The sequence below is a fragment of the Chlorocebus sabaeus genome, chromosome 17, assembly GCF_047675955.1.
Source record: "Chlorocebus sabaeus isolate Y175 chromosome 17, mChlSab1.0.hap1, whole genome shotgun sequence".
Lineage (NCBI taxonomy): Eukaryota > Metazoa > Chordata > Mammalia > Primates > Cercopithecidae > Chlorocebus > Chlorocebus sabaeus.
In genome coordinates, this window is record NC_132920.1 from 20,368,000 (window position 1) to 20,389,676 (window position 21,677).

The 21,677-nt window shown below is 45.7% G+C and overlaps 1 protein-coding gene across 3 annotated transcripts in view; it reads left to right on the top strand.

Annotated features, from left to right (window-relative positions):
* Nucleotides 1-1,601: 1,601 nt before the first annotated feature.
* Nucleotides 1,602-21,677, top strand: part of E2F3 (E2F transcription factor 3) — a 91,646-nt gene continuing 71,570 nt past the window's right edge. For 2 of the 3 annotated variants that reach the window (XM_007973577.3, XM_007973578.3), the window contains exon 1: nucleotides 1,602-2,369. In XM_007973577.3, the coding sequence (XP_007971768.1) occupies nucleotides 1,977-2,369 (393 nt within the window). In that variant the 5' untranslated portion in view covers nucleotides 1,602-1,976. Of the gene's footprint in view, nucleotides 2,370-3,340; nucleotides 3,578-21,677 lie in introns of those variants that run through there. The other variant, XM_007973580.3, reaches the window with a different exon arrangement.

Below are 21,677 nucleotides of genomic sequence, written 5' to 3' on the forward strand. Positions count from 1 at the left end.
CTCTGTCTCAAAAAATAAAATAAGAAGATAGTGTCACTTCTACCAGTGTCAACAAATGTATGTTTAGGGCTATGGATCCTCAACTAGCCTGAATGTAAGACTAAAATATTCCTGAGCCTGGTGCAAGGTTTAATGGAACTTTTAACTCATCTGTTTCAGAAAAGGTAATAAGGCTAAATTATTAAGGAGTCCTAGCCTGAGCTGACACATCTTGTCAGGTGTTTCATAGCACTCTGAGTAGGAGTTTTGGGAAATTAATAATAATGAAAATCTTGTGAAAGGGCTCAAGGTGTTGCAATCCTCATCACCTATGAGCACCAATTTGCAGCTGTTTTGCACATAACTATAAATTATGACCTAGTCTCTACATATATACCTTTCCCCACATTCCTGCAGGGGTCTCTCTTCCTGCTCAGTCTCAGGAGCAAGCTTTAATTTTAAGACACTTGAATACTTGAACAAATTCAGGAGTCAGTTTGACAATCATTTTATATTTTTCTAGTTTACTTAAAACTAGATAATTTCTAGTTTACTTAAAAACAACAACAACACTATTTTAAAAATACTTTGGGATAGGTTTGAGTCGTGTTTGCTTCCAGTCAGAGAACTTCTTACAAAACCGAAGATACAAAGTGCTGATGCCCGGGCGTGCCACGTTCGTTGGGGGCACGACGTCATCGTGGGAAGCGTGTACTTTTTCGGATTACTGCTTGGCGGATTAGAAACTCGCAGATCAGTTCTAGGTTAGCCCTGATTAACTGCCCTGGGTGTTTCTGGGCCAGAGGGAATATCTGCCGGACTCAAACCAATACTCGTCGTAAGACAAAAGAGTTAATTTGTACTTTACCCCTATCCAGGCTAATAATGAAGGTACCGGGAATGATCTGGAATGTTAACTGGTGCCCTCAATCGCGTCTGCTGAACCTTCTGCCCCCACGATTCTGTCTGCCCACATGCTTCTGTCTATCAGCCCCGGCCTCGGGATCAGCTCTCGCCGCGTCATTGGTTGGATTTCAGAAAGGGAGAAGCCCACGATTTAAAGGGCTCCTTTTCCACCTGCCAGGCATCGTCCGCATGGTCCAACTTGCCTTTGGCACATATTTGGAAGAATCTCCTGCTGCTGTTCGTATATTGCACTGACTGGTCAAAGGAAAGAGAGTGTTCCCTTAGTCACCTTGACAATTTCCAAAAGCGAAACTTGCGCTCTAGACTAGATCTACACTGAGTCTGCGGGGCGCGGAGTCCCTGCCCAGGTCAGTAGCGCCGGCCCGGCGGGGGGGCGGGGACAGGGGCGGAGCCTAGGCCAGGCGTGGTCTTCCGTGGGAGAGAAGGAAAGTCTTTGCCCCACCCCCTAAAAACTGCTCTTCTCCCAGCCAATCAAGGAGACCTATGCAAATAGGGTCTCTGTCGCCCCGGTAACCATGATGCACGGCAGCCAATGGAAGCCTGCAAATCGCGGCCTTGCTCCACGATTGGGACTAAAGTAAGGAGATAGAGGCCCAATGGGCTGTGGGAACGGTCCTCGGCGGGTTGAGGGGCGGGGATATGCAAATATGGTTTGAAAAGCCGGCGGGAAATCCGAGTTTCGCGGGAGGACCTTGGCGCGTAAACCGTATCCCTTCATTCATTGTCAGCAGCAGCTTCCTGGAGCCATTTTTCAGCTGCCGGCCGCAGCACCCGGGCTGCCGCCGCCGCCTCGCAATCCGTTGCATCGGCCGCCCCCGACGCCTCCATCCCCGCTTGGGGCCCGATATCCGTGCGGCCGGGACCCTCCTCTCTCCAGAGCCCCGATTATTTTTGGCCCCCGGGGCCTGTGCGGTGCGGAAAAATAAAAAGAAAAGAGAGAGAGGGGGCTCGGAAGCGCCGGGCGGGGAGGAGAGAAGGAGGAGAGACTTGGAAACTCCGACTGCAAATAATAAAGAAATTGAAAACAATACATTAATATACCATAACACTAAAAAGATCAGGAGCGAGAGATGAGAAAGGGGATCCAGCCCGCTCTGGAGCAGTACCTGGTGACCGCCGGGGGTGGGGAGGGGGCGGCTGTCGTCGCCGCCGCCGCTGCAGCCTCCATGGACAAAAGGGCACTGCTAGCCAGCCCCGGCTTCGCCGCCGCCGCCGCCGCTGCCGCCGCCCCGGGCGCGTACATCCAGATCCTCACCACGAACACTTCCACCACCTCCTGTTCCTCCTCCCTCCAAAGCGGCGCCGTAGCCGCCGGCCCCCTCCTCCCCAGTGCCCCCGGCGCGGAGCAGACCGCCGGCAGCCTCCTCTACACCACGCCGCACGGACCCTCCAGCAGAGCCGGGCTGCTGCAGCAGCCACCAGCCCTGGGACGCGGCGGCAGCGGCGGCGGTGGCGGCCCTCCGGTAATACCCTCCCTCCCCACTGTCCCCAGCCCCGGCGGGAGGTGGGCTCGCACCGCGCGGGGTCGTGGGCGCGCTGCGGACCGCTCAGGGAGAGCAGTGGGCCGAGCATCGTGGGCCTTGGGGTCTGCCCCTCCAACGAGGGTTCATTGTTAGACCTGAGTGCTCTCCCCGGCGCCAGGAGGGTCGGGGGGCTCGGCCAGGCGCGCGGGGCGGCGGGGATTGCCTTGGCGCGAACCACATCAAACACTCCAAAACTTTTCGCAGCCCCCCCTTCTTTTCCTGCACTTTTCCCTACCCCCACTCTCCCTTCCCCTCCAACCCGAAGCTTCCTCTTTCTCGGGCGTAGGAAGGGGTCACGCCCCGGATGGAGAAGGGGGTGGGGGAGGGAGCAGTGAACTGGGGTGTGGGGGGCTCTGAAGGGTGAAAACCGGGGGACTGTTGGGGTGCTCGCCCCCAGTCTGCCTTGAAGGCTCGTTGGCGGCCGGGGGTCCCTGCGGCGTGCTCGGAGCGCAGGGGATCGGCGGGGCTGCGCTTGACACATTTTAGGATCAGTAACTCCCAGCAACAAAGGGGCTGGGGGAGGTGGAGGGGAGTCGGGCGTGGGGGAGGTGGGGCTGGAAGCCGGGTGCGGACTGGGGCGTGGGCTGTCTGGGGTGAGGGGCTCGCCGGCTGGCGCTCCGGCCTGGGCGCATCCTGGTGGTGGCAGCGGCGGCGCCCGCGTGGCCCGAGCGCCCAGGCCTTCCTCCCCGGGCCCCGGGCCTGCCCTTGACCCGCCTCTCCCCTTGCCCCTTCCTTCCCCGCCCTGTCCCCCTCTCCGCCCCCCGGCGACGGAGGGCGGGGGCAGCCGGGTTCCCGTCCCGCCGCCTGGGTCTGTCCCTCTCTCCGGGACCCGCCGGTGACGTTTCGCACACGTGCGCGCAGGACGCGCCTGTGACTGGGGAGGAGGCGGCGGCGGGAGGGGGCGCTGGAGGGGGAGAGGGGGGCACCCACTTCCTCCTGCTCGCCGGCTCCCTGGCCTGGGACGGTCCCGGCGCCCTCGCACCCGCCCCCGGCACCGCCACCCTCCCTCTCCTCTCCCCACCCCCCCCACCGGCGCCCGCCCTCGCCCTGCGCCGCCGGTCTGTTCGGCCCTCCGGGCCCCCTCTCCAGCCGGCCCCCCACCTCCCCCCGGAGCCAGGCTGGTTTCGGAAATGCCCTTACAGCAGCAGGTTAGTGACCGGGACGGCTCGGGGGCCGCCGACGCCGCGGGGGCACCGGATTCTGTTGGGGGCTGAAGCGGTGAGGGTAGGCGGTTGAGCGGGGTTTTGGAGTGGGAACGGGGGGTTGGGTGCTCGAGGGAAATGAGTAAGCAAGAAAAATCTAACTAAGTAAATGCCCCGGCCTCCGGTTCTAGGAACCTCGGGGCGGGAGTGTCTGCCCCAGGGGGTGGGTATGGTGTTTACGTGGATTTTTTTTCTAGGGGGCGGATGGATGGGCGATAGAAAACCGGAGGGGGCTTCTCGCCAATGGCCGAGTTGAGCTCTGTTTTCTGTCTTCCTTCCCTTGTGCTGGAGGGGGAGGGGGGCGGGTCAGAGGGTAGGGTGTCTGTAGGATTCCCAGGCCACCCGCCACCCCCTCCCTTTGTCCCTGTAATTTATAAAGCGCCTTTGAGAGATGATTTAGGTCAGTATGCGGCTTCTCTTTTTGTTGGTACTAGAAAGAAGTGTGGCCCAGAGGTCTCCCCTTTCTCCTTTTCTCTCCTTCATTCCCTTCCTCCATGCCTCCAGGTCTTCACCTCGTGGTGAGGCTTGGCCTCCACGGGGCTAGAACCGAACCAGACTCAGATCCATGGTAGTCTGATCATACCAGGCGTGGACCTCACCTTGTCTCAGCTCCAAATGGGTTTAATTTTTGGAGAATCAAGATTTTGCGGGAGTCTTTAAGAAAGTCAGCACATAGGCAGCACTTTGGGAAATGGGATGGGTTTGGGAATAATGAGGCGTTTTTTATTTCTTTCGTGTTCCCAATTTCTCCCCGGTTTCGGTCTTAACTGCTTTCCAGCCCCAGAGATACTTGCTGGGCATGTGTGATGTAGTCTTAGTCAAAGAAGCTCATCGTTTTTTTAGTGACTAGGGTCTGCCAGCAGGGGGGAAAGGGAGCACAGTACCTGCTTACACATAACAGTATCCAGTGTGTTGGGTTTTCAGTCACAAGAATATTCCATGCTTTTATTAGCTTCGGATACTCTTACTGACTTGACCTAAGCATGTTTGGACATATTTTAAGCATATTTGACCCCTGCAAAGTTCTGTTACTATTTCATAAACCTAACCTTAAACAACCAGCTAATTGACATACTTCTTGGATTAGATTCACAGATTTATGTGGGGTAGTTTTGATAATGGGAAATTATGAGACCTTCAAGTTGCTTTTTAAAAAATTTTAACAGTGCTTGTTGGGCCAGGTCCATAAGACTATTTTTCAAGCCAAGTTTATTATATATAGTTCATTGTGTTTAAGTATTTAAAATATACTAAATTACCCTGACCATCTTCCAAGTTATTTCAAAACTTTATTCTCCTTGACATGAAATTATTATTCCAGGAATAATAATATCCTTTTGAGTTTATGTGTACACAAAAGGTTTTTCATTACAGGAATATAAATGTTACTCATATACATATTCAGAAGCTTTTTTTATATAAGATTGCAATGTATGCTGAATCATTGGTTATCTACACTTTTTTTTTGAGACGGAGTCTTATTCTGTCGCCCAGGCTGGAGTGCAATGGCGCGATGTCGGCTCACTGCAACCTCCCCTCCCGAGTTCAAGCATTCTCCTGCCTCAGCCTCCTGAGTAGCTGGGATTACAGGCGTGAGCCACCACGCCCGGCCAGTTATCTAAACTTTTAAGAGCTATTTCTTCTGGCCGGGCGCGCTGGCTCATGCCTGTAATCCCAGTACTTTGGGAAGCCAAGGCGGGCGGACTACGAGGTCAAGAGATCCAGACCATCCTGGCCAACATGGTGAAACCCCGTCTCTACTAAAAATACAAAAATTAGCTGGGCGTGGCGGTGCGTTCCTGTAATCCCAGCTACTCAGGAGGCTGAGGCAGGAAAATCACTTGACCCTGGGAGGCGGAGGTTGCTGTGAGCTGAGATCCTGACAGTGCACTCCAGCCTGGCGGCAGAGCCAGACTCTGTCTCAAAAAAAGAGCTATTTCTTCCGGAAGGGTGTAGGAAATTTATCTAGTCAATGCATACAGAGTTCTAAGCACTGAATATAAAGTTTGATTTATTGTTTTTCTTATCGAAATTATATTAGACTTCCATGCAAGTCTTCGAATTTTGAATTTTGTTGATACTCTTTCCCTAAGCAGGAACGACAGGATGGGGAAGGCTAAGTGATTGGCTGAACAAAGACCACCTAAACACACTGTGTCCAAGAAGAGGTTGAAAAGTCTTCAGGTGGCCAGAGTTGCAGACCTATATCTGGTTCTGATCCCCAGTTCTGTCTCAAGAATATCTAAGGACTTAACCAGAAGCAACTTCTACACCTTTTTTTCAATGGGGGGAAACATATGAGTACTACCTTACCAGCTGTAAAGCATCCATTATTTACAAAATGTGTGTTCATTGGCAAATAACTTAATCTCAACTCAGTTTCTTCCTCTGTAACATAGGGACAATAACAGTGTCACCTTTAAGGTTCTTTTGAAGAGTTAAATGTGATAATGGATGTGAAATACTTAGCACAGTGCCTGGCAAAAAGTAGACACCCAGTACAATTCCTATTTATTATACAAATGTTAATTTTTTTTCTGACTTACTGAAATAGTGTAAGGCCAGTTGCACATTGTCGCTTTGTTTACATATATGAACAGAACTGTTAAAAGTCTTTAATGGTAGGTAATTAATTATTTATACCCAATTAATTTGGGCTTTTAAATATATAAAACATGGCCATCCTAGGGGTAAAATTGGGATATTTCGGTAAGACACGCCTATACAGAGATAGTGGCATTGAACTGCCAAGCATATGCCTTGAATTGTGACAAGGCCACGTCATCCTCACTTTTTTTGCCTGAGTTCCACTCCGTCCATGCTTCCACAGACCTGCCAACTTTTGGATGCCGTTTATGCTTAGTGGCGTTTGTTAGACCTGAACTCTCAGTCTTCACCATGTCAGAGACATGCATTAGATAAATTCCATCTTAGTTGGTGAACTGTTGGAAATGTAAGAACTACAGAGGAACCGTAGTCAGAAGTGCTACTCAATGGAGCAGACAAGGCTCCATCATTTTCTGCTGCTGCTTCTAAAAAGCAGCTGGAATTATTTTATTCTAGAAAATCTGGGATTTAATAATGCAAGAGACTGTGTCCTGTCACAGTCATAGCAACCTACTGATTACACTTTGGGAAAGAGCCCTCAATGCTTGAAATTTTCATCTAAGAATGGAGGAACCATAGGTGCTATTTCAGCAGGGTCTCTTTCCCTGTACAATTATAAAAAGAAAAGTGCCGGGTTCCTGTGGTTCTATACTCAATAATCTTGCTTCTGCTGAGATATATGGTTGATGCCAAGTTTAAGCTGGGAGACAATTTTTAGTCACTACATACCCCAAAATGGAAGTTTTAATATAATGCAGTGCCCAGACTTGGGCAGTGCAAGTAGCTCCACTGTAATCAGTACCAAGGGCGCCACTCTAATCATCCTCTGAAACAAAGCACCCTTAAATATGGCACTGGGAGCTGAAGAACTCCACCTTGTGAACAGGAAAGGATTTTTTGTTTTTCTATAAATCACCACCTTGTGTATTACTTGGAAGAGCAGATTCTGAGATTAATGTTGTACCGTGTAAAGCTAACTTGAAAACAGAAAATAATACTCTAAGCCTAGACGTGCATAAATAACAATACCTGGAGATTGAAAGACAGGGTGAAAGCTTTTATTGTGGTTTCTCAGAAACATATAAAGCAGTAGTTTTCCTTTAACTCTTCTGTGTTTAATGCTATCTGCAAAGATATATCATCCATACCTTTAACCTCTTTCCTAGGGACTTGGACCCATTTGGCAAATAGCTTCAAGTACTCATAGTTAATTTTCTGACCGGTTTTCCTAATTTAACCTGATTTTACAAATACTCCATTTGTAGGACCAGTTTACATCCACTTTCCCAAGCTAGCCAACTTCGATTCCCTTTTTAACCATTTACTTCCTGCTAACAGCTTTAACTAGGATGAGTGAAAATCAGTTGCCTATGCTCACCAGGTCGCTGATAGATTCCCATGCTGAAATGATGCAAGGTAAAGAAGGTAGATTTCAGAATTTTGTTTTTTAAAGAAGGGGATCTTCCCTGAATTCTTTGAGGTACTAAGTACGTGGTTTAATGCGTATTTTCATTCTTGTTAGCAGTTAAAAAATAATATTTCAGGGACTGTATTTGGAATTGCTAAAAAGCATTTTTTCTACTAATCATTTTTCATGAGACTTACAATGGAAGATAACTGGGAAAGCAGTAAATATAGGAAACCACTAATAGTGTCTCCTTCCTACCTTGACCCTCTCTTCGGCTTCAAAAAGTGATGAGGAAAATGTATCTTTCACAAAGAAAAGTTATGCCACAGAAGGTACTGAAAAGCAACAACTGCCTTTGGGGACAGGAAACTTGCAGAGTGAGGATTATTATAGAGGGATAACATACCGAGTTTTTATTTCAGTAAGAGGGAAATTGGTTTATATTCTGTTCACACTTGTTTCAAACCCTCTCCTCTAAAAACAATGTGTTTTTGGAATTCAAGGAATGTACATTACAAGAGTACATTCTTCCCCCAACCTTAACTGGGGGTCAGTCTTATGGCCACCATATTTGTCTACAATATAACTTTTAAAAAATATAATTTTGCCCTCAAATACTCTCGTATCCAATGCAATATAACTGAAGGAAAAGTGATAAAGGCCACTGGTTGCCAGATTGTATCACAAAGCCAGATGCACTTTGCTTTGATGAAGAATCTGAGTGATGCAGGCCCCCACTTAGCTTTGTAAACTAAGGCAGGGGTTTATGTCAGCTTGAGGTAGAAAGCAGTGAGAATTGGCAGCTGATGGAATAGGAAGGGGTAAGAAGAATAAAAAATAATTGACTTCAGTCTGCTTTCCATTACTGTAGCCCAGCTCTCTGGGGCCATTTGTATGGTCTAGACAACATTCTTAGAACTTGACAGCCCATGAGAACGATACTTTAGGTTGGCATGGGCAATAGTTGGTACTTACACTGGTCTTGGAATCATAATGTTTGAGAGGTGTAAGGCAAAAGAGTCCTTATCTGTCCAATCCCCTTCATGTTGCAGGTGAGGAAATTCAGGCCCAGCACTGTTAAATTACTTGCCCAAGGTCACAGGTCTTTGCTAGTGGCAAAGCCAAAACCGAAACTGGAGACTTGAATTCTTAGAAACCTCGTTCACCAAGAGGTTAACTGTGTCTCATGAACCCTGTATGAGAAAATTGGGGTGTGTAGAACACATTTTAGATTTCCTTCAGGAGTGGTTACCTTTCTTAAAAATGTGCACATAAAGAAGTGTCCTTTAAACAGTTGGCTGTGGGGGTGATGACTTACTCCCAAAGATACAAAATAAGCAAGGCTACTTTGGATGTTAAATGAAAGGGAATTCTTTAAGAAAGGAAAGAATGACTCCTTAGAACATGATGGTAGTATTTTTTAAGGATTTATTTACTATTTGCTCATTTGTCTTCTGTGGTTATATCCTGTTGCTCAAAAAGTGCCACATGCTCCATAGATAATAGAATCTAAAAGGATTTTTGAGACTGTCTTGGGGAGAAGGACACACAGTGCCCCTCTGGTAGTAACGGGGTTTTGTCCTGGGCCACCCACATCCTGAGTGATTGTTATGCTTTCAGAGGTCCCCAGCCCTTGCCCAGTAACATTGAACAAGGTGTTCTTCCTCTGTGGTTAGCTCCAAGATTTCTGGTTTAGCAAAGTGGCTAATCAGTTAACTCTTTAAGAGGAAACTGTCATTCCTTTAGCCAAAGCTAATTTCCTTAAAATGCCTTCTTTTCCTTTTTGGAACTGAGAAAGCTTAAAAATAGAATTGCTTCAAGCCCTGAGGCCTGAAAGTGAAACATAATCTAACGTGGCTGTAGTGCACTGACTCGTTAGGGGCAGCGATAGATGGCTTATCTGTAATCCACAAACCAGAAAGGTGCCCAGTGTAGATACGGTCTAACAGCCAGTGAGCATTAAGTACCAACTGATGAGAGTAGCGATCAGGGAAGCTGATTTCCTCTGGAAAGTTTTTTGGCAAGTAGAGTTTGTCTTAGAGAGTGGAGGATTTGAATGCCTCTTGACTTTGTGCTGAGGAGAGCTTCTGTCTGCTCTAGTTTTTATGATCCTGAAGGGTGGTAGCTCTGGACTCTGAGAATAATGGGCAGTGAACTCAGGGTCTGTATATTTCGTTCCACTCTGCTCTTCCCCATTTCTGATGCTTTGGGGGCTCCACTTCTGATACGTAAGCAGAGCAGCATCCCTGAGGCCCACACTATCTCCTGTGTGCCTTTCTGCATCTGGCAGTCCCTTGGAGAGAAGGAGGCTCATGTGTTTATAACCTGCACCCTGTCCTAAACGGCATAGTGAGGGGCAGCTCAGTATAAGGTCAGGCCACTTAGCCTGGAGCCAGAGTGCCTGCGTTCTTGTTCTGGCTCTGCTCACTAGCCCTGTGACTTTGGGCAAGAAACTTGGCCTCTATGTTTTCATTTCCTCATCTGCAAATTGGGAACAATGATAGTACCTACCTTATGGGGTTAGGAAGTTGCAATGAGTTCTTATTTGTAAAGTGCTTAGACCAGTGTCTGGCACGTAAGACAGATTATGTGTTAAGTAGAAACATGGTAGAATTGCCCTTCCCTTCCACAGCCATCTCATGGGTGGTCCTTTTGTGATCTTTTTTCTTGGTTTGTTTTTGTTTTGAGACCAAGTCTCATTCTGTTGCCCAGGCTGGAATGTGATGGTGCATTCTTGGCTCACCGCAACCTCTGCCTCCTGGGTTCAAGCAATTGTCCTGCCTCAGCCTCCCCTGTAACTGGGATTACAGGTGCACGCCACCACACCTGGCTAATTTTTTTGTATTTTTAGTAGAGACAGGGTTTCACCATGTTGGTCAGGCTGGTCTCGAACTACTGACCTCAGGTGATCCGCCCGCCTCGGCCTCACAAAATGCTGGGATTACAGGCATGAGCCACTGTTACTGGCCTGATCTGTTTTCTTAACTAGCCCTTAGTGTTCATTTCACCCTATTGCACCTCTCTAAAAATGGTGATGATAGGAAGGAGAAGTAAACCATAGAATGGCTCTCGCCTAATGTAGTCTTTATGGTCTAGGGTGTTTGTATTTCTTTATAAGCTGCCCATTGACTTGGGAGAAAGAACAGAAGAATAAGCTTCTTGTAGTAGTACTATCAGTAGTGATAGTTTCATGAATAAAACCTTTATTTCTCTGATTAAATGTTTTTATAAAGTGGCACTATTAGCATGAATGACACGATTAACATAATTTCACTCCTGTGCAGTAAACCATGGCTTAAAACTGAATGGCAAGAATCAGGGTGTCTGAGCTCCTGGGCCCTGCCAGACTCGGAGCCCCTGCCAGTGTGTGTATATCGAGGCAAGGTTGGGGGTTGTCTTGCTCTCCAGAGACAATGGAACCTGCCTCTGGGCCTCCCTTTTCCCTTCTCATCTCCTCCCCCTCCTTTTTTATGTTACATCTGTTCCTTCCCCTTCGCCTTGCCCTTTGACTGGCTCTTAGAAGGAAGCAGGCTTGCCGCCTTCAGTGGCTGCTTCCCGGACTTACCAAATTACTTACCACCTTTTCCTGGCATCAAGGGATGGTGAAATCTTGCCTTTGCTGTCTTGCTTTCCATTCCTCCGCACTCGGCTGCTGCGACGGTGTGGTGCTGCAGGCCCTGCAGGTTTCCCTCTGGTGTGTTTGCTTGTGGCTTCTCCCTCTCCACCTTACTCCTTTTGTTGCCCTCCTCCCACTGGCCCATCGAGGCCCACATCAAGGGAAGGCATAGGCACAGCCTCCCCCAGTTTTCCAGGGGCTTGGGCCTCTCCCTTCCCTTAGGTTACTGCTTCTTTCCTGTAGCACCTCGTATCCTAATCTTGCATGTTCATGACTTACTCCTTCTCTAAACCTGTAAGCTCCAAGAAATCGGTCTGGCTTGCTTTTTCATCATGTGGTCCCTGCCGTGCTGGCTACACTGTAGACTCGGCTACCTGAGAAGAGGCATTTTCATTAGACACCTTCCATGTGCTTGGCACCCCATTAGTCCTGTTGGGGATACAAAAGAAGTATGAGGTGTGATCCACCCACTCTTGAGTTTACAGTCTGTTGAGGAGACAAGCTTTAAACACAAGTTGATCTGCAAGCAAGACTAAACAGGCGGTAGGGAGAAAACAAGACTCATCTAGTCCTCAGTTGTATGGTGTTGACAGGAAGTGCCAGAGGAACAGGTGAGAGTCACCAGACTCCAGCTGGGCCGTGAGATAGGGAGGCCACAGCTTCCATGGTTGTCAATCTTGGAGCACATTAGGGCGCACATTTGAATCTCCCAGGGTGCTTTTAAAAAATACTGATACCTAGGCCCCACCCAGACTAATCAGAATATCTGGGGGTGAGATTAAGACATGGATTTTTTTTTTTTTTTTTTTTTTTTTTTTTAATGTGCTCAGTCAGAACCTCCAGGCTCAGTTGAAAGGGAAGATTGGGGAGGCCCTTCCTGGCAGGGAGACGTAAGTCAAAGGCAGGCAGGCAGAAAGATTGGCGTCAGGAGGTAGCATTTGGACTACGGTCGTCAGTATGGGGAGATAACAGGACCGAAGGTTGGATGTGTTGGCAAAACTGATCTAGAATTGGAGTTGCCTTCCTACACAGACTGGGCAGGGAGTAAACTGGAGGTGGGAAGTTTGAGTGGCATGGGGATCGTTCACGAACAAAGAAGAAACATACTATCAAAAGGGGGCCTTGGGACCTGGTCACAGGCAGTGGCTGCCAGAGGGGATGGCAGGCCCTGTGTTTCGCCAGGTCTTCAACCTTCTCAAAATGCCAAAAATCTACCAGTTTTAAAATGTTGGCTCAATTTAAAAGGAAATTGCGCAGGCCAAACAAAATAGGTCTCTAGGCCAGATTTGGCTTAAGGGCTACCACTCAGCAGTCTCTGGTCTATGGGATAATAATAGCTAATGTTTATCGAGTGCCCGCATGTATCGAGGGCACGAAACTAAGTGCTTTACTCGCATTAGCACATTATCCACATAACAACCTATGAAGTGGGTATTATTATCATCCTTGTTCTACACAGGGAAACAGACAGCCAGGGGTTAATGGCCTGGCTCCGGGCCCCACTCATAAGTGGGGCAACTGAAATTAAACCCAAGGAGCCTGGCTCCACAGTCTCAGCTTATTCCTAGTATTTATCCTCTGTGGTCTCTGGCATTGTATTAAGTAGTAAAAACCCAAGATACCTGTCAAAAAGAAATAATCCAGTGTTTTCCAAGTTTACCTGGTTGCCTGTAGCACTTCTTTCAGATTCAGATTCCCAGGCTCCATCCCTGTCCTCAGTCAGAGAAGCACTAAGATCTTCTGATGAAACATTCTGGAAGCGCTGCTAGTTGAGCACCGGGAAAAGTTTATTGAATCTGGATTGGCCAGGTGAAGGCAGGAGCCTTCTGCCGCATCCATTCACATTATGCTCATCTCAGCTCTTCCTCGGTGGGAAAGACCCCAGGGTCTCAAGCTTCATGCCTGTTCTTGTGGTTCCAAAACTGGTGGACTCCCAGGTTGTAACCCATGCAAAACATACAAAGATGAGTCACCCAAAACTTAAAAGATGGGAAACAAGAAGTGGCTTCTTGGATTCTCAAGTGGTTGAGAATCCAAGCTCAGGAGGTCAAAGTGGGCTCAGTGGCTACACACCAGGCACCAGCACCAGCTGGGTACCCTTGAGTGGTTTTTCTGCCTTTACAGTAGGAAGACTTTTCATTCTGTCTTGTCTGGACCTGCCTGGAACACAGGTACCCAAGTGGACAGAGCCAGAAATGTGAATAAGAGGACCAGAGCACACCATTTAGAGTACGGCACTATTGAGTTGATGAGTCTGGAAGCAGGATGGCAACAATGATGGTGTGAAAAGGCGGGTGGAAGTGAAGGGCAGGTTAAGGGAGAAAAGAAATACAAGACCTTTGACTCCCAAATGTTTAACTCCAGGGGCTGGAATAATGGGTGAGGCCAAGCTTCTCCTCTGTCTGGGGTGTGCACTGTGTGGAAGGCATGATTAGTTAGAATGGATGGGGTGGTTGTGAGTGACTCCGTGGGCCATCCTGTTTTCTAAGGGGCTGAGTCTGAGCACTGGAAATGGCTGAGTTTGGCATAGAGGTTATAGTGGAAGTCTTGATGAACAATAGCAGGCCAAGACCTGGTCTCCCTAGCTTACAAATAAAAGAAATTTAACATGGTGCCACAAAAACCTTTCATCATTTTCACTTCTTCCTCTGTAATATGAAAACGAGACAAATTCATCAGGTTGATTTTTGGGGATCGATACTGTCAGGGCTCGCAGAGACGACCCATCAGATGTTATTTATTACATGCTTTACCCCGTCTCCTAGCTGCTGTGAGAAAGCCCACAGTTTGCAGCCTCACAAAGCAAAAAGCCAGCTGGAAAGTACTGTGCATCCAGAAAGGTCACATAGTCATGTCCTGAACCAAGATAGCTCTTTTTGCCATGATGTCCTACACTGTCTGATTTTTCTGATTTAAAAAAAAAAAATTTTTTTTTGAATTTATTTTCTTAAGCAATATGAACCTTTGAATACTCCTGTGAAAGAAAGAGCCATGTAAATTCTAAGTATCTCTATAATTGAATTTTAATATGTTACTTGTGTTTAAACCCAGTTTGCAACACCCCTTTCGTTGACTACTGTGGTCGCTATGTTGGGTAGCAGAACTTGTGACCATCACACTGATAACATAAAGTGTCCCACCTTTCATGTTGCTGTTTTCCTTGTTAGCATCTCAGACATCCCAATTCTGGGAATAGTCTCTAGGAGGCAAGGTATTTAGCTTCGGAGACCCATGCGTCACACAGTGGTGTGGTATGGAAGGCGTGCGGACTTGAAGATCTGGCTCCAGAAACACGCTCTGCTAATTACCAGTGGGTGACCTTTTATAAATTACATCCATGAGCTGTAGTTACCTAAAATAGTGATCCTCTCTCCTTCACTGGCTGGAAGGATTAAATGAGATAGTGTTTATAGGAAATGTACTTTGTGTTCCTTAGTTCCCTCCCCCCGCCACTCCCCATGGTAGGAACTCTTGAGTACTCATTGAATCTGAACTCTCGGCATTTTTACCTCCTTCAGGGAAAACAGACTATTGGACAGTCTCTTACTGAACACCCGCTTTTGTGCAGAATGCACTTCCTGATACTCTGGGAGTTTCAGAGGCTACTATGATATCCTTCTGGCCCTCAAGGAGTTCATCTGCAGATGAGAGATGACACATTTTCTTCAATAACTAAGAAAAGAAAGGGCAGTGAAGACCATAAGGAAACAGCAGTGAAGTTTCTTAGACATCCAAACTTGATGGAGGGGACAAAGGAGGCTTTAGGAAGTTTTAAACTAGAACAGGACCTCAGCACTTTTAACATTTTGGTCAGATACTTCTTTGTGGTGATACTCTGGGCAGTTCAACAGTGGTGGAGGGCTGTCCTGTGCATTGTAGCAAGTTTAGCAGGATCCCTGGCCTCCACCCACTTAGATGCCAGTAGTACCCCCAGTTAACAATAATCGAAATTATCTTCACACTCTCAAATGTCCCCTGAAAGCAAAATCACCCCTAGTTGAGAACCACTGAATTCGACCTTGAAGAAAGGGTAACAGGATATCACATTTGCCTCTTCTATATATAGTACATATTTAAATTTTAAAATATGATATACATTTTAAAAGCAAATGATTTCTCATAGCGGATTAACTTTGGCATGCCTAACTATCCCATGGCACCCCAGAACTGGGATCTACTGCCTCCACTCTTGGTAGTGCTCTGTGCAGGCCACCTAAGCCCTGTTGTTTGTTTGTTTGTTTGTTTGTTTGTTTTTGAGATGGAGTCTCCCTCTGTCGCCCAGGCTGGAGCGCAGTGGCGCAATCTCGGCTCACGGCAAACTCCACCTTCCGGGTTCACCATTCTCCTGCCTCAGCCTCCCAGGTAGCTGGGACTACAGGTTCCCGCCACACACCTGGCTAATTTTTGTATTTTTTAGTAGAGATGGGGTTTCACCCTGTTAGCCAGGATGGTCTCTATCTCCTGACCTCATGATCATGATGGTCTCTATCTCCTGACCTCATGACCTATCTCCACCCACCTCAGCCTCCCAAAGTGCTGGGATTACAGGCGTGAGCCACCGCACCCGGCCGCCCCGTCTTTTTTATGATCAGGCATGATATTGGCTGCTAGAAGCCTCTCTAACTTGCAGAAGAAAGGATCAAAGTCTGCAATTCAGGGACGGAAGTTTTGCATTTATCACTGACTCAACTGGGTAATTAAGAGTGACTTTGTGCTCAGGATCAACTTCTCAGCATGGTTTTTAATCCCACTTCATAGTTAGATGATTTGGTCACATCACTTTCCCTCCAAACCCTGTTTCCTCCTCCAAACCTTTTTTTTAATCTTTCCTCCAAACCCTGTTTCCTGTTAAGTGAGGAAAATCATGGTTCTTACTTCACAGAGTTACTCTAAGGATTGAATGCAATAATGCGTGTAAAGTGCTGGCTCCATCCCTGGCCATGTGCTAAACACTCTGACATTTGTTGTCTTCATCATGTATATTGTTACTGTGGTTGTCATCAAGTTGGGCTTCCGTTTCAGGGCAGCTCAACAGTGGGCAGCCATTCCCTTGGTTGCTGGTGCTTCTGCAGCTGTTTTCCTTGCTCACCTATACCCACGCTGGCCCCGGTTTCAGCCACAGGGCCCACTGACTCATTTATTTAGCAGATATGTGTTGAGCACCTAGCATATGCCAGCCACCATTCTAGGCACCAGGAATAGGAATACAGCAGTGTCAGAACAGACAAAATTCCCTGCCTCTGGGTGGCTTGTGTCATAGTTGATGAAGATTTTGCCACATCATAAGTACCCTGGTCTTGTCTTGGAGGGATTATTTTTTTTTTTTTTTTAATGGTTCTTAAGTATGTGGTGCTGGACCAGCAGCATTACTTGGGAGCTTGTTAGAAATGAAAGTTTTGTCAGAAACTCAGGAAGTGGAAGTGGGGGTGAACAGCGCTGGTGTATGGCTTAACAAGTCCCCCAGGTCATTCCAATGCACCAAGTTTGTGTGTGAGTCAGTGTTTGGGAAAAGAAAGGAGTAGGGGGAAACCCAGGCCCTAACTGGGTTGCAGTGTTATATGGTGCCATCAAGTAAGGTGTTGCTCATATGAGATTCTGATAACGTCAGAGTTTACAAAGGATAGTCTTAGGTACACTGAGACAGTTAAAACTAGCAGTACCCTTTGATCTCTTCCCTGGGCCTGGCCTCCCCTCCTTTAAATGGGAGGGCTGCGGAAGGCCTCCTCAGTCGCCACAGCACACAGGGCTCAGTACCAGAAATTCTTAGCCTTCCCTGGGCTTTTCCTTGCCAGATATACAAGGAAGTTGCTTTCCCTACTTTTCTCCAGACTTTTGGCATGTTTGACAATTATTTTTTCTTCTTTTAATTCCTTCAGTTTTTATTGTCTTCTTACCTAGCATCATTAAAAAATTTTATAGCTGCAATCAAATTGCCAACTGGATGGACAAGGCTTATCTGAAAATGAAATGATAGCTTTCCTTTATATGTCTGGTAATTTGGGTATTTAAAGATACAGTGAAGAGTAAATGAAATGAGAGACCATGGGAAAGTGTCCAGTGTGAAGCTGGGCACAGGGTGACCATTTGATAAATGCTGGTACAGTTTTCCCCCCATCCTAACTCATTACAAAAACCAATAAAGGCATTACATAGACACCACGGTTCTTTGTGTGAAAAGCTTTGGATTACATGCAGTCTGAATGAGTGAATACCATAATGTAAATTATAACCAAAATAATAGAATCCAAAATCTATAAGTAATAACTTTTAATAAAAATAAGTGTTTTAAAAGTTCATAACTTTTTTAAAAAATAAGTGTAATTAAATAAACTTTTAAACTTAAAAAGATGTTACTTGATTTTTATTTCCTGATAATGGATTTAAAAAAAAAAAAAAAAAAAAAACCCAGATCAGACTGGCAGAAATACTTTCATTTCTGCACTAGCCCAAAGCCTGGGTATGCTTATAAGTAACCTGTCCATTTAACAGCCGTCATTTAATTCACAAACACTAATTAATTACAGCCGTGTTAAAAGGAGTGTTTGGGACGGTTTAGTAGCTCCTTTTGAAGAAAACCTGTGTCTTGAAAATGCATATGAAAGATGACCAGGTTCTGTTATATATAGTCCAGGTGGTTCTATTCTAAAAATATCTCTCTGACCATTGGTGGGCATTTCCTCTCTCTTTCTTTCTATCTACAGCCAAAACAAGTTCTGGTTACAGTGACAGTTTTAAGTTTGCCATTTGTGGTTGGTTCTATTATAGAGGCTGGGAGAGGAAGGCAGGCAGACTTCACTTCTTGCTTCCTACCTCGCTCTAGAGTGTAAGGATCAGCTTCTCTAATCCTTGACTTTCAGTTCACTGCCCTATGTAGTCAGGGTAGACAAGGGGCGACCCTCAAACACCAGCCACCTCTGGAGGTCTAGCGTGACTAAACCACTGTCATCTTTTCCAAACCCAGCACTGGGGACCGAGGTGTGGGCCTCCCATCTGACTTGTGGAGTGAAAGAAATGGGAACAGATCAGCGCTGTCCATATAGTCGAGTTTCGTAAATATTTGTCAGATGGAACTAGAGATGCATTATCACATTTGACAGTAACAAGTGGCAAGTGTCGAGCTCTTTTGAGTCTTGATTTTCATTTCTTATAATATGCAAATAACTGTTAAAATGGCCAGCCAGTTGGCTGTCCGTTTTAGCTAAGGTAGGTCTCTTGCCATTTTTGCACCCTAGGGAGATCTCAATAGGAGTAGGTCTAGCCCTAAACTGCAGGATTAGGGATTCCAATTTATTGCTCTGGAGGATGACTTTGTGTTAATCAGAGTTCTAAAGGCTGACAGACTAGACGGTGAACTTAATACTTACCCTGAGAAGTATAACTGCCACGTGGACAGTTGCAGAAATTGGTATTGCCTGTGTTCCCGATCAGAAGGTTATTAGCTGTGTCAGAGTAAAGGCATTGAATGATCCCATTAGTATCTTCCAGCTGGGGTCTCCTCTCTCGAGTGAACTTGAAGGGGAGGGAGTACTGCTTTCCGCTTATGGAGCATATGGACACTGTCGTTCACTCAGGTGTCCAGTTCCATGACTCTGGTGTGAAACACTGGATTTGTTACCTTTTTTTTTTGTAAGAAAATACGTGTTTTTAGTACCTGCTTATTATTTTTTAAAACCAAAAATACATAAGGAAGTGGAGTGAAAATGAAAATACTTTCTTCATTCCTTTTTAATCTTGCTTCCTTCCCAGAGATAACCACAATCACAGCTTGGCCTTTCCTTTATATGATCATTTGCAAATCTATATTTTATTTATATAAAAGTAAAAATGATTCAAAAATACAAAAGTGCACATCGTGGCTTGCACTTTTGCTTAGTACAGCTTACATTCCAGACACGTAATTCCCTATCTGTATATATTGATGCTCATTATTCTTTGTAATAGCTGCGCTGCCACTCATTATATAGATATGCCAGAATGTGTTTAGTTATTCCCATTTGATGGGCATTTCTGTCATTTTTCATTTTAGCTGTTGCTGTTATGAACAGTGCTACATTGGATATCTGTGTACATATGTTTTTGTGCTTGTGTGTATTTCTGTAGACTACATTTCTAAGTTGAATTTTTATATCACAGGGCACGTATATTAAAGTGCTGATAAATTAGATAGATCCAAATTACCCTCCAAAAAGGCTGAACCAATTTTCCCAGCACAAGTGTAGAGAATTGCCTGTTTTCTCATACTGTTTCCAACACTAGATAACATTAGTCTTTTTGCAGTTGCTGCTCATGCTAGATAGTACCTCCTTTTATTTATTTATTTAGAGACGGAGGCTGGCTCTGTCGCCTAGGCTGGAGTGCAGTGGCGTGATCTGGGCTCACTGCAACCTCTGCCTCCTGGGTGTTCAAGCAATTCTCCTGCCTCAGCCTCCCCAGTACCTGGACTACAGGCGCCCACCACCACGGCTGGCTAATTTTTTTTTGTATTTTAGTAGAGATGGGGTTTCACCGTATTGCCCAGGCTGGTCTTGAACTCCTTAGCTCAGTCAGTCTGCCCACCTCGGCCTCCCAAAGTGCTGGGATTACAGGCGTAAGCTGCCACACCCAGCCGATTTTTATTTATTTATTTGTCGAGACAGTCTCATTCTGTTGTCCAGGCTGGAGTGCAGTGGTGCAATCTTGACTGTCAGCAACCTCTGCCTCCTGGGCTCAAGCGATCCTCCCTTCTCAGCCTCCCGAGTAGCTGGGACTAGTGCATGCCACCACACCTGGCTACTTTTTGTATTTTTTGTAGAGATGAGGTTTCACCATGTTTCCCAGGCTGCCTCCTTATTTTACTTGTATGTTTTTTTAAATTATTGCTGCTGCTACCACTACCACCGCTACTATTACTGCTACTGACTGTTTATTGAGTGTTTTTATGTGTCAGGGATAGTTTTAAGCACGTTACATGAAATTACTCATTTAAACCTTAACGTCTCTATAAAGTGGGTGTGATTATTGTCCACATTTTACAGATGATGAAAAAGACAAATTAGTAAATTTAAGTATCTCTGCCCTAATTTGCATTTCTGTGAGTAACCTCTTTGAATTCTTTATCATTTTTGTGTTCAAGGCTATTTATAGTTTTCTTACTGAATTATTGGAACTTTTAATGAATTATATATAATGGGCTTTCTCGGGGGGGGGTGTGTAGTAAATACAGGCATACCTCAGAGATATTGCAGGTCTGATTCCAGAGCACAGCAATAAAGCAATTGTCACAATAAAGCAAGTTACATGGAGTTTTTGGTTTCCCAGTGCATATAAAGTTTACACTGTACTGTAGTCTATTCAGTGGGCAACAGCATTATATCAAAAACCAACGTACGTATCTTAACTTAAAAATACTATATTGCTACAAAATGCCAACCATCCCCTGAGCCTTCAGCAAGTCATCTTTTTACTGGTGGAGGGTTTTGCCTTCACATAGAAGACTGTTGCTGTTTAGGGAAGAAGTCATAGAATGATGGCGTGGCTGTGGCAATTTCTTCATAGAAGAAAAAAATCGAGTTTTACACATTTACTGACTCTTCCTTTCATAAAAAAGATTTCTCTGTAGTACGTGATGCTATTTGATAGCATTTTTCCCACATTAGACCTTCTGTCAAAATTGGAGTAATCCTTCCCAAACTCTCCTGCTGCTTTATCAACTAAATTTATACAATATCCCAAATCCTTTGTTGTCGTTTCAACATTGTTCACAGTTATCTTCCATCTCAAGAAATTGCTTTATTTGCTTATCCATAAGAAGCATCTCCTCATCTATTCAAGTTTGAACATGAGATTGTAGCAATTCAATCACCTATTAATGCTCCATTTTCATTCTAGTTCTCTTGCTACTTCCACCACATTGGCAGTTTCTCCACTAAGTCTTGAGCCCCTGTCATCCATGAGGGTTGGGATCAACTTCTTCCAAACTCCTGTTAATATTGATATTTTGGCTTCCTCCCATTAATCATGAGTGTTGATATTGGCATCTAGAATGGAGAATCCTTTCCAGAAAGTTTGTAACTTACTTTATCCAGATCCTTCAGAGGAATCACTATTTATGGCAGCCATAACCTTACAAAATGTACTTCTTAAATAATAAGGCCAGAAATTCAAAATTACTCCTTGATTTATGGGCTGCAGAATGGATGTTGTGTTACCAGCCTTGAAAACATTAATCTCCTTGTACATCTCCATCAGTTCTTGCGTGACCAGGTCCATTGTCAATGAGTAGTAATATTGTGAAAGGAATCTTTTTTTCTGAGCAGTAGTTATCAACAATGGCCTTAAAATAGTCAGTAAACCATGCTGTAAACAGATGTGCTGTCATTCAAGCTTTATTACTTCACTGATAGATCGCAGAGTAGATTTAGCATAGTTCTTTTTTT